This window comes from Apteryx rowi, unplaced genomic scaffold (assembly GCF_003343035.1).
Source record: "Apteryx rowi isolate R43461 unplaced genomic scaffold, aptRow1 scaffold_501, whole genome shotgun sequence".
Classification (NCBI taxonomy): Eukaryota; Metazoa; Chordata; class Aves; order Apterygiformes; family Apterygidae; genus Apteryx; species Apteryx rowi.
The window spans coordinates 239,617-255,184 of NW_020450763.1; the positions used below are offsets into that span (position 1 = coordinate 239,617).

A 15,568-nucleotide genomic window follows, 5' to 3' on the forward strand; every position below is an offset into this window, starting at 1 on the left:
GTTTGCTTCATGGTGACGTGAGCTCAAGCACCGTGTCATGCAAGACAGAGTACTTCCATTTTAGGCCTTTAGTTCAAGGCTTTTTCTTCAATCCCAGATAAGCTGTTTTGTCCCAGATTAAGCATTTAAATTGTCTATTAAATGGATAGGGAGATTGGACATCTTAACAGTCAGCATGCCCCATGGGAAGCCTAACCTGGCCAGTTATATTTAGAAATAGTTATTGAGGTGCTGGATTTTATTAATTAATCTCTGTCAATATCATATCTGAAGACATCATGAAATGCTGAGTTTGAGTTACAAAATGATTTTGAATTTTATCAAAACATTGATATCTTTAATCTGTATTACATTGTCTGGAAAAAGAGCAACCAGAAGTTGAGCTAATGAGCTTCAGCTCAGGCGACCTTAGCTGTTTGGAAGCACTTGCGCCAGAGATGACAGCTTTTTCCTTTTTGACTTTCTAAACAAGTAGTGGAACAAAATTTATACCTTTTCATGGTTGATAAATTAAAGTTGAACTGCCTGTTGGGATAGGAATTGCATTCTCTTTGCTATGCCAGCCTGTTATCCTTATTTGGACTACACCCCACTGATACTGTTCTCTGGAGCCTGATTGCCATTTGTGGCAATTTGACTGCAACTGTGAACATTTTTCCCCTCTGAATTAAGCTGTGGAACATTTTCCGCCTGTTGCTGTAGAAGCTATTTTTTTCTATAGCAGACATGTTTAATACAACTAGGGAATTTAAAAATATGTTTTTCTGAAATGTGTTGAAATGTATGTGTAACATGTAAGATGCATGTGTGTCTAATGCCTGGGACCAGTTCAGTGTAGAAGGGTGTAATTCTGATCAAAGATGATGCAGTTGCTATCGTTTCAAAGCACCAACTGCCTGAAGCCCACTGATTCAGGAGACTTTCTCTAGGTGGTTACGAAGATGTTCTGAGATTATATATAATCTTTTCTGCAGAATTCAGCATTGTCCTAATTATGCCCTTTGCTGTCAGTGGGTTTTGTGGAATACACAGGGGCCAGACCTGGACTAACACTGTGTGTTTTTGTAAAAGCTTGAACTTCTTATTTGTTATTTTTATGCATTTATAACTTCTGTCACAAGTACAAAGTGCACATTACCCATAATTTCAGAACACTAGATTATATGCCTGTCTGCATTTCATATTTTTCCAGGCTAGGCCATTTAAGCTTCTTTTAACCCACTGTTGTTAAGTTTAATTTAGTATTTGATGCTTGTCACATTCTCATCAACACTAATGAAGAATAGCCAGACCCCAGCCAATTATCATGATCTGTATTTGCCAGTACAGACCCTGAAATAAGGTAAACATTTTTGGAATCGAGTAAATGGTTCACTGGAACAGTGTTGCTTTAAGATAATATCTTTCATTATTTCAGTAAAAGAAAGGAGTATACTCATATTCTTCTCAGCTGCTTACTTCTTCCCCTTTATTAGCTATCATCATTTAGCTTGTGAGCATTTTGCAAGATGCTTTTTCTGCAGCCCATGTAGCACAGAGATTCGACTTCAGTTTCGTGCAGGAGAGCTAGCTCTTTGGAAATTTTCTTGGATGGGCTTCCAGCTTCTGTTAAAACTGATGACATAGTGCAGACCAAGTGATTTTACAGTGTGGATGATTGGCAACTTAGGCTTCAAGCAGCTATAATTAAGAATTCTGTCTAAGAATCCCCTCCATTTAACATCTGATAGTCTGACGTTATTATATCAAAACATAGGCATGTTGGTGGGAGAACCAGTGATGCAGATACTTAATGCGTGTAGAATATATAGGTTGCTGAAGCAGGATTATCTCCAGGCTGATGATGTGGAGAGTGTTCAGAGAACAACTGGACCAGATTTCTATTGAAACCCTGCAAGTTCTCCTGTCTGAAATGTCACTGAAGTTCCGTTCCAGGTGGCCCTTCATTAGCTGTTCTTCATTTTCTGTCCACCATATACTTATGCCAGCTGTTTCTGTTTGCTGCTGTAATTTACAGCACATTTTCTCTCCATACAGCTGTTTAAATGAGCCCAATGGAAATCAAATGTCAGCTTCATTCTTTTTTCCAACCTTTTTCTATAATATCATCTAAAAAGCAAATTTTACAACTAAATGAGCTTTTTTGAGTCTGTGCCACTATAATTAAGAAGCTTTCTTCAAAGTAGCTTTGTAATGTTTTTCCTCACAAATGTTTCCATTAGTTTTCTATTCTCAGAGACTAAACAAACTTTAAAGTGACCATTTTCCGTAATGTTAATGTTCTTTAAAATTGAGTGCTGCTGTTTATTTTTCCATTGAAATGTAGTTTTAGCTTCTGTAAATTAGTCAAAATGTATTTCAAAGCTTGCTTGTTTTTATTATTTTCTCCATATCTTATTCCGTATATGATGCAATTGGTTTTACTTTTCTCATCCTCTTCCTCTGAGTTTTATTAATATATGAATAAATGTGTAGTATAGCATCACTGTGAATGCTATTCTCAAAAGTAAGACACATTGTTATGCTTAATGTTAATTTGCATAGTAATTATTTATATTGGCTTACTAATAAAAGGATACATCTACTGAAAGGTCCAGTTTCCTGTCCTGTTTTTTCTTCTCATGCTCATATTATCATCATCATCATGTATTTAGTTTTAGAAAATATTTTTGTTACTGGGATGAATTAAAATCTTTTGAAGATGATTATGGCTATCTCATAAGGGAACTATGAGGATTTTATATAAACACTGGATATGTTTATCTATAGAAAAGTAAAGTTAATTTCTTATCTAAGAAGGTAATTTTATTGTTGTAAATTAGCAAACCTGCTAACTATGGAAAATACTGAATTCCTTCTATTGATTCTTAGATTTTTTTTCCTTGATCATAAAATTTTGGTTTTACTGACTTTCCAATTCCTTTGTAAGGAAGTTAAATATTATTAGACATTCTTAAATTATGTTTGTTGCTATTGAGTATACTAAACATTTATATATTATGTAATACATTTGGGTTTTCATCTAATTATTCCACACGTTAGCATTTTACATGAAAGTTTAGACAAACTAGTCCAACAAATTTGAAGACTTATCTTCAGCAGAGGTCTCTATCAAGAGCAWGTGTCTTGATTACTTTTTAAATATGTGGTGACAATTTTTTGCAGTGATTAATAATCAGAAATAGCATAGTCTTCGTAGTATTGACTATTAATTATCTGGATATGTACAAATTCCATAAAATGGCTAAATGTCTGAAATACTGAAATATTTATTTGTAATTTTTCCTGCCATTTTTAATGATCTCTTTTAAGTTTGGAGTTCCTGTCCTGTACTTTTTCATCTTGGTTTTAAAGCATTTCGGCGTTTTCTGCATTTCGGCTCTGAAATGAGCCTGGCTAAACTCTAATGCAGAGCCCGGAGTTAAGGTTTTGACAGTTTAAAACACTAGGGTACCTTTATCTTTTAGATGGACTTTTAGTCATGTGTGGATTGATATCCATTTTCGTCATGTCTCCATTAGTTGTCCTACTCTTGAATGTATATTTGCAAAATGTGTTAATTTTGTTTGAAACATTTCTGTCAGGTTTAGTCAGGGTTCAGATTTTTACCTGAATCAGTTAGGATAGGATCTCTTTCTTTTCACTAGTCAAATGGAAGTTAATGTAGTTCAGGTTTTCCCCTTAGAGTCAATGGTTGGGGTATTTTTGTAGATTAGGATATGAAAAAAAGTTTATGTACAATAGGTTCTAGCACTTCTATTAAATAATCATTTCATTTTCCCATTAGAAGAGAGTATATTTAAAGTATTTTTAAGACATTCTAATTTTTGTAAATTATGTGTTTTGTTCTAGGTTTCCCAGGCTGGAGATTTGCTTATTGAAGTTTACGTGGAAAGAAAAGAGCCAGACTGCAGTGTTATAATCAGGGTTAGTGTATAAAAGTGATATAATGTTTTTACTAAACACTTTCTCATGAAATGTACCAGACTTATTTTCATGCATGTTTTTATAATTGCATAATGAAAGTGTGAATTTATATGTTTCACTATCTTTTTATAAATTTTTTTTTTATTTGCTGGATTGCCTAGATTTTGTAAAGAGTGTTTATTACGCATTTCTAAGCAGAAGGCTATCATATAATTTTAAAGGGGAGACATCCTCCTTTAGTTTTACTGCAGTACACAGTAGTATAAATTCTTACAGCTCTATGGCTGCAACACACAAGAAAATTAACAAGTACGCAGTGAATACTGGCTTTATTCAGTAGTGCAGGACATTTAAATGACCTTCCTCCTCTCTTTGCCAGTGGTGATCTGCCTTGCTTGAGTGCTGAGAAACCTAAGCTTACTAATCACTATAATTGAGATTTCCAGCCTTGTATCTGATAGCATATTTGAAAGGCTCTGGTCTCCATGCAGTAGTGCTCTGTTGTTTGGATGTTAAGAAAACATTTAAATTTGTGTAATGACAAAGGACAGATACAGTTGAGAAGGAACCAGCAAACTTAGGACAATACTTTTTTCCCCTGTTATAGCTCTTTCTGGTTTCTTTTTGCTCTATTCAGCATGTGATTATGTTTTTATGTATACATGCTATGTGTATGCATATTTAGGTATATGTACACACACACATACATACACACAAGAAGACATGCATTTCTTAATATGAATAAAAATGGGAGTATGCATCACTAGGAGAAAAAATGGCCAGTAAACATGGTGCTTCTGTAATATTTACCTTTTCATACTCTTGAAAACATATGTAAGCTTTTTTTAAAAAAAATTTTTGAAAGGTAAAGAAAGGAATTTCAGATTATCATTTTTAGCTGATTGATAACTTGATAAGTTCAACTGCATGGAACAAAAAATGAAAACATGTTCAAGTGAGAAATATTGGATTTACAAACTCACTATATCTGCTTTTAATTTTTTTGTCAATTGCAAGGAGGAATATTTTGTACAAAAATCAGAGATCAGAAATTGTAATACATTATAAACTGACTCAATTTTTATTACAGGTATCACCTTTGACAGAAGCAGAAGAATTAACTAATGATGTTTTAGGAATCAAAAACATCACTCCCAACAAAGACGATATCTGGGCTGCTTTTGAAGTACTTGAAAATGGAGAATTAGGTTAGCGGAACTTATATTTATGTGTATTTATCTAATTATCATTAGTTTTTATTTTTAAACATTTAGCCTAATCAAAATGTTAGCTGAAAAGTTACTAAAACTTTGTAGAAACAAAACAACAATTAGCCTTCATTCCATTGTTTTCTATTTGGGTACTGCACCATGTGCATAATTCCTTTCTACATTTTGTGTGTCACTAATAATTTGAGGAATTGGTTTAAAATGCTCATGCATTTGTGGCTGAAAAACATTCTTTATAATACTGTGGTTCACAGCTCATTAGCCATCAGCTACAGAAAAGTAGATCTTACCAATAAGTTTCAAAGAAGAAACTTATTTTCATTAGTTAGCAGTCGATTTCTAAGGAATAATGTCTTTCAGAAAATGAAACAAGAAAATACATGCAGTACTCAGGGGACAGGTTCTTTTTAATTATTTAGTCAATTTATTTTAAGTGTGTAGACAAAAAAGGAGATATAAATTTCTGTAACCTTGTCTGTATTACAGGTAGCATTGAGGTGTATATAGCAGAATCTTGAAACATTTGTTTTAAATATATTTCTGATGCTAATGGTGGCAAAGGTCACAATATTCATGAACTGTAAACAGGTGTTAACGTCGAGAGTACTATGCTAATGCTGGAGCTCACACTTTACTATTAGAGATAATCAAAATAATATAATAATACAGGAATCCTTTTTTTATTAAAACTTTGGATGAATACTCACTGTCATCTCATTGTTTGAAGAATACTTGGGGACAGAAATGTGCTTTTAGGGTATACAAAGTATTAGCACTTTTAAGTGAGTTGCTTTTATTATTATTTGCATGTTAAAAAAGTGGACTTTGGACTAACTTATTTCTGTAGTGGAGATTCCTATTTTCATGTTTAAAAAGCAATCTGAAAGAAATGGAGAAAACAAAGTCAACCAAATGTTCCAAGATTGTCTGAGTAGTTCTATTCTACTTGACTTTAGATGTAGTTACAATAATCTCCTAAGATTTACTGGCATTCCTGATATACTCAGCTTGAACTTGGCAGTATTAACAGTGGCATAAGTGCATTCTCCCTTCTGATGTAAACTGAATGATCCTGACCTCTTTTTTGCAGCATACAATCTTGTGATGATGCTGTGTAGAGTCGTAAGGTGCAACTCATTTCCAGATTCATAGATGTGGGTGTCAACTGACAAAGAACACTGGCATCTATTATCTTCAGAGAGTCCTGATAACTTTTACAAGGACTCTAGAAATTCTGTTTCTTTTGACTGAGTAATGGAAAAATTTGAAGGGGGATTAAGGGAAAGAGAAAATTAAACTATATTGCCAAGAGAACAGAAAGGTGGATGAAAAAGACGGCTCAAGACAGCTTCTTGAGGTATTTGGGTGCTGTAACTAGGATCTTAGTGCAGACTAGAAAGTTTGTCTGAACTAATGACTATGGAGGATTGGAAAAATTAAGCTTAGAGTGAGACTCTACAGACCCTATATAGGACAATAAATATTGTCAAGGGAGTAGAGAGTATCCCATTGAAACGAGATTTACATTGCAAAATAGAAAATGCCCTATCAATGTGTGTTTAAAAAAAAAAAAAAAAAAGCCAACTAAACCAAGATTTAAGTCCTAATTCAGCACCTGGCTCCAATGAGCAGAGACTGTGTTGATGGAATGGACCCATTTTTGGACCCATGGAAGAATCTGTGCATTAGAACAGGTGAACTGAATTAATAGAAGTTGAAAAATTAAAATAATTCAAACAATAAGAGGCACTTATTCAGGAGGACTCCTCTAGTGCTACGGCTGAATTTAACAGATTTTCACAAGGTTGAAACATTGAGGAAATAACAGACAAGAGGAAGAATAGTTCTTTGTAGTCTTTGGTCCAAACGTGACGCTAAAGAACCAACAAACTACTTGAGCCTTTTTTGCTGCAGGTTGTTTTACTGGCATCATTTGATGAACACTATTTAACTTTACCTCATCCACAGCACTTAAAAATAAGTTGGGATCTTGACACACTCATGACAGCAACAAAGTCTGCCTATTTGCTTCAACTTTCTGTTGATGACCACAGCATCTTCCTGATAGAAATGAATTTTCTGCTTGTGTCCCTTCCATGGTCTGGTACCTGTCCACTGCATGGTGATATTTGATTCGTTATACTCAATCCTAAGTTTTTATAAGAATTATTTTACTTCAGTCTCTCATCAAATATTTCCAGGATATACTGCTCTGAAAACTAACCCTGAAAAGTCAAGAAAATTAGAATCTTATATTTTCTAAAAAGTAATTTTCTTCTGATAGTTATTGCTGTTTAAGACTAAAATGATTGGTTTTGGATATTTACCAGCAAATATGTGATGACCTAAGTAAAAGGGTAATTGTATGTATGCGTTGACTGCTTGATGTTAAAAATACTGAAATTGCAGTATTAAAAATCAACGAAATTATTTGCATATAGAAAAGTTGAAATAATTGATAAAATTATCTAACCTAATGCAGAACTTTCAGTACCATATGCTTTTATAAAATAGGGTGTATAGGTTTTTTTAGTAATTTGTGCTTGATGGATAGTTTGTAAATGAGGTGTGCTGCCAGTAAAATAACTAGTGCATTTCAGCGTGATGATTTATGTACCATGTAATCCATGATGACAGATGGTCTTAAATGTAACTATAAATAAAACAGTAGGTGTTTACTCTGGGAGTGCTAGTGTTCTAGGAAGGTGTGATGATTTGCTAGCTTTTCCTGCCTTTCTTTTGTAATTTTTTTCTCCTTAAAGTGGATTTTTCTCCTGTACAAAGGCAACAAGTTGTTTAAACTTTATCACATTTAAAAGTCCATAGTCTTTAAACTTCTTTTCAACTTTTGGGAAAGCTGGACCATTTAAATCAAAACGGCTGGAAAAACGGAGTTATAAAATAGTGATTGAGCTGCTGTCTGAGGAATAGTATTTCTGTTAGGCTGCTTTGTTATCATGTGCGAATAATAAAATCTTTATGTAAGTGATTTAACATGTCTAGAGGTAAGGTAGCTTTTTTGCCTCTGAAAACAGAGGTATTTTTTTCTGCCACTCAACAGTGTGCTATAAATAAAGGATGTACAAACAGCAGTTGTGGTTGCTTCTTCCTGGAGCTCTGGGGTTCAGGAAAAGATGTACTGCTAGAGCGTAGTGCTGGACTGTCCCAAAGCAGTTGTTGGTATTTCATATTCACCTACCCTAGCAGAAGTGAAAAATAAGATTATAATATCATACTTTTCCCCTCAGTGCCCAAGAAATACTGGGCTAGACTGCCTGACCCAGATGACAATGTCACACAGGTGTGATTTTCCAGCACTTGTACCCAGCTCTTCTGAATGCCTGACCCACATATGTTGGTGTCCAAACGAGAGCTCAGAACTTGTGGAGAGATCTGACTTTGGAGATAAAATGACTTTTGGGTCCAGTGCTCTAAGCCTGCATGGCCATTGTTAAGGTTTTTGTGCTTTCTGTGAACCTCTGGTTTATAATAGGTGCTTATTGTTGAGCAGGCTAAAGCCTTCAGGTGTGTATATGGAGAAACAAGTAGTTAGACGGGGGCTTGCACAGTCTCCCTCTGTCCTCCTCAGTATCGCCTAAAGATGATACATGTAGCATTGGTTGGGTGTCACAGTGTATGTCACATTTAGATATCTGCTGGATCTGATAATGCGGGCTTAGGGACCATTTGCTAGGTCTTCTCAGCTTTCATCTGGTGTGTGAACTGGAGTTTGTATGGCGTATTATTTGGGCTTTATCATCTCTGCAGTTCTTCAAATCTGTGAAAGGGTTTCAGGGTCTGTGTGTTTTAGGACTGAATGATATCTATCTATCTGTCTATAGACAAACGTATGTTTCAGTAACCAAAGTGTTGAAGTGCATGCACATTCTAGTCATGCCTTCACTTATCTTAATTTTAATTTTGCTGTACTCTTTGCTTGAGTTTGGAATAGAGAAGCGCAAATCTGGAAATTTCCTAAACACAGCAATATGGAGAAGACCTGGTAAGAGCAGATCCTTTTCCCTTTCAGTGAAAGGAATGGAATGAAACTAAAAGACTGGCTCAGTCTGGTTTGATCATTAACAGGCAATGTAATCTGTGCCAGTATTTTTTTTTCACTAAGGCTATTCCAAATTCTTTATATGTTTTTGATTCGAGAGCATTCATGGCTAGGAAGATTCACTTCCATTTGGAAGTGAAGAATGTGGAGCCTGGAGCAATGAGGCCCAGTGTAGCTGCGGGTCTCACTGTGTAATACTGTTTCATCATATTTACATATGCACTCTGATACTTCCTAGCTTTTATTATTAGCATGAAAGCAGTGTTTTAATATCTTTCAAGAAGGAAATACTAATAATTAAATACCAAAGACTTACTGAACATGTAACTACTGCTTGTTCAATCTGGGTTATCTGGAAGGGAAACCTATGCAGACCCTACCAGCAAAGGTGTTGCTGTAGAAAGTCAGTGAAGTGCCTAACTGTATTATTTTGAAAGCAACTTTTTCTTCTTATTGCTCAAAGTTTATCTATGGAAATGTGTAACTTAAAGGGCCTCCAATCTTGTTTCTCTTATTTCAACTTTTTTTTCTGGGAATTTTTCAGAACGTCCTCTGCATTATACAGAGAATGTGCTAGAGCAGGTTCTTCACTGGAGTTCACTACCGGAGCCTGGCACCACATATCTAATAATAAAGAGATTCCTCACAGCAGACATGATAAAACTCTACACTGGTATGTATCTTTTCTTTAATTAGATATTTCATGGGGACACAAGAATGACAGGTTTTTTTATAGCTGTTCACTGGGGCAAAGTGTCCCAGAACATCTGAATTACCGCTACTTTTTAAAAGTTATTGCTTTACTGACAGTTGTACTGGCTTCCTTCTAAAACATAGAAATAATGTATGTTCTTGTTTCTACAAACCATACAGATCTGCCATTTGAACATAAAAATATACAGAAACCCTGTATTCAACTCACAGTTTGTGAACTTCTGCTGTAGAGCATGAGACTGCTGTTTCATTAGAGCAGTTCTGAGCAGTCCACAAACTGCCTTGCTAGATGAAAACTGATGTTGCTAGTAGTTACATTACTTTATGCAAGGACTAGACTTTATTTAATTTAGGAAAGAAAATTTGACTTTTTCCTCTTAGTTAAAAAAAAGTATATATATTTTATTTATTTCTGTGTGTGTGTTGGGGGTGGGGGGTGGGGGGGCAGGATTATATAATCTAATGCCTCCAAATAGGAAGGCTAATTTGGAATGACATACTCAAGCAAGCAAGTGACTTGCAGCAAGTACATCGCCTTTAGTAGAAGGAGGAATTTAGCTCTGATACTTGAAAGGAAACACAGCTACTGGAAACATATGATTTACAAGATGACCCAGACCCTTTTTTTTTTTTTTTTTTTAATACCTGGAGTTAAATCTCCCAGGTAATAATATGTAGTATTCACTCTGAGGGAAGCAGAAGATTAGAACTGTCAGAAAATGATTATCCTGTTTTAAAGCTGCTGACATTCTTTATGCCATCACTGTAAAACACGTGATAGTAACATTTGATGCCTGGTTTAATGCCTAACTGATTTTATCTAATGGCTTATTCAAATATATAATCTTTTTTCTTTTCCTCTAGATCTCTCCCCCATACACAGAAGGATTTAGTTTCTCCATCTGTATATCTCTTCTGTCTTGATTTCAAGAAATAAAAGTTATGCTATTATGCTTATTCTTCTGAAAGTAATAGCCTTCTCTCATCATYCTTTATTTCTGTAAAAGCAAGCTCTACAGATATGACCCAACTTTAACAAGTGTGCTAGTCATGGTTTTTTATGTTTGAGTTTCACTATCTCTTATAAACGTGTTGTAGCAGATAGTGAATAGAGAGAAATGGCCTGGTTCTTTAAAAGCTTGAAATATGAACTCCCCTCACCTCACTCAGTATATATCGAGGTATAATCAGAAAAGTGAAGGGGGTACGAGGACTACATGTGAACGACTGCTCTGAGAAACAAATGAGAATTAGGCGAGTGTCTAAAGTTCAACTTATAGCGTGGTACTATTTAAGGAGGAGGTCTGCCATTTGCCATCCTTCTTGTCTCATGGTCTTTACATTCATTTCTCCTCCATCCCGCCCTCCCCATCACACTAATTAAGCTTGCCTGGGTTCTCTTCAGTTTGACCTTAGTCTGGACATGTTGGCTTTTGGTGACTGAATGTTTACATTTAGTGGCTCTTTTTTGGTGTTAAAATAATTAAAATCTTATTAAACAAGTTATAAAAATTGAGTAAGTTATACTGGTTTTCTCAGTGGTTTGAAGGATTTTAAAAAACATTCTGCCATATTGCAAACTTACACTAATGATCTCGACAATCCTAACATGGCAAAGTAATTTTTTATTGCAAAATCTGTACTCGAATGTGGGGTTGTCATTTTACCTTGTGAATAAATTTTATTTTCTACAAATTTAGGTTTTATACCTTTTAATTCTATCTTGCAACAATTAGGAACTGTTTAGGAGGGTATACTTGGAGATTTTTGGGGCTAGTTAACTATTCTCTTTACTTTGGTTCAGATCAGTCAAAATGGCCACCAACCCTATCACTATTGCTCCGTACATTGCATTGATATGTCTTCAAATTAATATCTAAAAAGGAAATAAGGAAAGTAGATCTAATGTGATTTAGTCAACTCGTTATTAGCTGAGCTACCRTCTTGTTCGGTAATACTGAGCATATTTCATCACAAACAGGAAAAATATTAAGAAAATTGGGGAGCAGGGAGGAGAGGGGCAGGGTTATTATATGCTTTTTTCCTGTCTTAAAAATAGCATAGTAGAGCAACAAAACAATAAATGTAAATTCTAATTGGATCTTATTATAACAAAATAAAGATGTTTAAAATAACAAACACTGTACTTTATTCATTTCATCTTGCAGAGATTTTGAGTCTACTTATAGCTTGTAAATGTGCTCTGAAACATTAGGAATACTGACGAACTAAAATAAATGTTCACTAACTTCAGCAGAGATGGGTATATATTAAGTTTAGGCCAAAATGCACAAAAAGTCTGTATTATTTATCCAAACTTTGCATTTGTTCTTAAATGTGGGTGTTAGTGCACAGGAATACACATTTAGTATTTCTGTTCTTAATCTTACATGTGTACATAGTGTTAAAATGTGTAAGCAGATATTTCAAGACACAAAGCTGGGGTTTTTTAGATAAACATTGCACCTCTGTCATTAGGCAGTGTCAGAGTGAGGAAAGATACATGATCAGGCCATCGGGGAAGGAGTGTTCCTGGTGACTAGAGAAAGAGGCAGTTGTGGTTGCAAGAAATCAATTTTCCTTATCAAGGAAAAAAAATAGTTTATTTTTAGTGATGTAGCTTCAGAAAAATTTGTGGTGAGTTTTCCACTTTCCTCCCAATCTTTAGTTATTCTCTCTTGACAGTTTATTCTATAACTTTTCATGCTTCTGCAGGAGTACTGTCTTTCAAGTGCTGTTCAGAAGGGCAAGATGTGCATTACATTTTCGTATAACAGATACTCGGTACATTCTATTTCAAGACCCTCTCTCTTCTCCTTATGTGAAAATTTCCCGTATTAAAATTCCATCTGTTAGAAAAATATAAGAAAATAGATTCACTGTAAAGTGTGTATATGGATACTTGAAATTTTCCAGTAAAGAGTTGTCTAATTTGAGTGGGAAATACTGATTTGCTGAGAACAGGAGCTATTATTCAGAAATATTATTTGAAACACAAACTTCTAAACTGTCAGTGAAGCAATCCTGAATGGATTGAGTTCATCTAGTTCCTAGTGGTTTCAGAGATCTGGAAAGTTTTGCATGGTTTTTAAAGTTTGTATCTGAAAAATCAGTCTGATTAGAACACATCCAGATTATTTTAGATTTACTTTATTATGTACTGGCTGCTAAAGAATACAGAAAATCATCAAGTATAGAGGATGATTATTTTTCCTCCTGACTTTCCTAAGATCTTTGTATGTATTAAGTGGTTGATAGATTTATTATGGTGAGAATGCTGCAGAGTTTAGAATGATTTTTTTTGTCATTTTGAGAGCTATGTGCAGAATTAGAAATCCTCCAATTTGGTATAGATGTGAAAGTATCCTCCTAGTCTCATTTGATATGTTTAAAAAAATAAAATGAAATTCATGTGATGGTGTGGGTGAGGTTTTGTATTCTATTCTGAACATGAAACAAGTATTCATATTGGCACACAGGGACTATATCACTTTTTTTTTTTTTTTTAACTGTACAAGAATATTGCACTGCTAGCTGGATTCAAATCAATCCAATCCAAACTTTTGATTTTAATTGTTAGAAATGTATTGATTTTGTTCTTAGATTCTGTCTTGAACTAATGAAAATACTGGGAAATCTTCTTTTGAGATTTTCTTTTAATGGAAGGCATGATGATTAGAATGGAGTGGGTTTTATTTGATGAAGTCAAAGGAGTTTATTATCTTTTTGATTTCCATTATATTTTTAAAATGTCTTTTATAACTTCAGTTTGTACTCAGATATAAAGCAAGAGGGAATTAGATTCACAATATTTAATTATCTTCTTTTTGCAAATAATTAGGGTTAGTAGGAGGAATAATTTAATTTAATTTTCATCCAGTATGAAAGACAGGATTGAGATAGGTCTTTTTGAGTTAGTCCCAAAGTCTCACTACACTGTACAAATGACAGCAGAATCTGATTCTCTGTGTTTTAAAATATAACCTAACTGGTTTTGTGTGTGCAGCTCAAAATGTATTTGCATCAAATGTTTGAGTACAAATATTACTTACCTACCTTTTGTGCACGCGCATTTATGCATCTTATGCAATAATATGTGTTTCACTATTAGTAGGTTGGGGCTCTTCCTAAATATGGTATAACTGTTTACGGGTTCCCTAAAAGAAGGGCAAAGAACATAAATACTGAARTATATGTAGATGCAAACACTACTGTGCAACATATTTATACTAGATCATTCATTTTATGGTCATTAGTGATATTCCATGCAAATTCTTAGTTCTGCCTTGTCACCTTTAATACCTAATTTCTGCATGTTATGCTGTACTTGAAAATATTGACTGCTTATTAAAATGAATGTATGAGATGAAAAAAAAAATATAATATTCATTACTGCATGTTGCAAAAACTACTGGGTTCCAAAGTGTGACTATTTGTATAGTTCTCTGTGTAATACTGCTCTTCACAAATAATCAAATCTATGCAAAGAAATTCAACATATATGAAAGTTGGTTCTTTTCTGTATTCCTGTCTTTCCTGAGTGAATGCAAATATATTTTATCTTCTTTTTTGCTAGTGGAATGTTACAGAAAAGAGGCCACTTGGGTAATTGGGTAAGGATGCCATTACCACATGCTCCTTTTACACCACAGTCTTATTGCTTATTTTGAAATGATGCAGTATAAGAGTTGGTGGTATCATTCCAGAGCTCCTAAACAAATTTATTCAGTATTTCCTCAACACATTAATGAATTACAGGAAATATCTACATTTAGCAAAAGAAAATAGGTGGCCCAAGCCAAAATATGGCATAAGTAGTAGACTCATAGTATATTGGGATAAAGAAATTAGCCCTGTTAATACAGCTGCTTCTTTAAGAGATCACAGAATCACAGAATGGTTGAGGTTGGAAGGGACCTTTGGAGATCATCTAGTCCAACCCCCCTGTTCAAGCTGGGTCACCTAGAGCAGGCTGCCCAGGACCCTATCCAGTCAGGTTTTGAATATCTCCAAGGATGGAGACTCCACAGTCTCTCTGGGCAATCTGTTCCAGTGCTCAGTCACCCTCATAGTAAAAAAAAAAAAGTTTTTCCTTATGTTCAGACAGAACTACTTGTGTTTCAGTTTGTGCCTGTTGCCTCCTGTCCCGTCACAGGGCACCACTGAAAAGAGTCTGGCCCCATCCTCTCTACATCCTCCCTTCAGATATTTGTATACATTGATAAGATCCCCCCTCAGCCTTCTCTTCTCTAGGCTGAACAGTCCCAGCTCTCGCATCCTTTCCTCATATGAGTGATGCTCCAGGCCCTTAATCATCTTAGTGGCCCTTTGCTGGACTCACTCCAGTAGCTCCATGTCTCTCTTGTATTGGGGAGCCCAGAAATGGACGCAGTACTCCAGATGGGGCCTCACCAGGGTTGAGTAGAGGGGGAGAATCACCTCCCTCGACCTGCTGGCAACACTCTTCCTGATGCACCCCAGGATACCATTGGCCTTCTTGGCCACAAGGGCACACTGCTGCCTCATGCTTAACTTGGTGTCCACCAGCACTCGCAGGTCCTTCTCAGCAGAGCTGCTTTCCAGCAGGTCAACCCCCAGCCTGTACTGGTAATGTTGACTAGAATGGAGAACAGTTTAT

At 35.1% G+C, this 15,568-nt stretch overlaps 1 protein-coding gene across 2 annotated transcripts in view; it reads left to right on the forward strand.

Moving 5' to 3' along the window:
* Positions 1 to 15,568, forward strand: part of ARAP2 (ArfGAP with RhoGAP domain, ankyrin repeat and PH domain 2) — a 131,098-nt gene that overhangs the window by 94,016 nt on the left and 21,514 nt on the right. For both annotated transcript variants that reach the window (XM_026079888.1, XM_026079889.1), the window contains exons 25-27: positions 3,853 to 3,927; positions 5,018 to 5,135; positions 9,761 to 9,889. In XM_026079888.1, the coding sequence (XP_025935673.1) occupies positions 3,853 to 3,927; positions 5,018 to 5,135; positions 9,761 to 9,889 (322 nt within the window). The remainder of the gene's footprint in view (positions 1 to 3,852; positions 3,928 to 5,017; positions 5,136 to 9,760; positions 9,890 to 15,568) is intronic.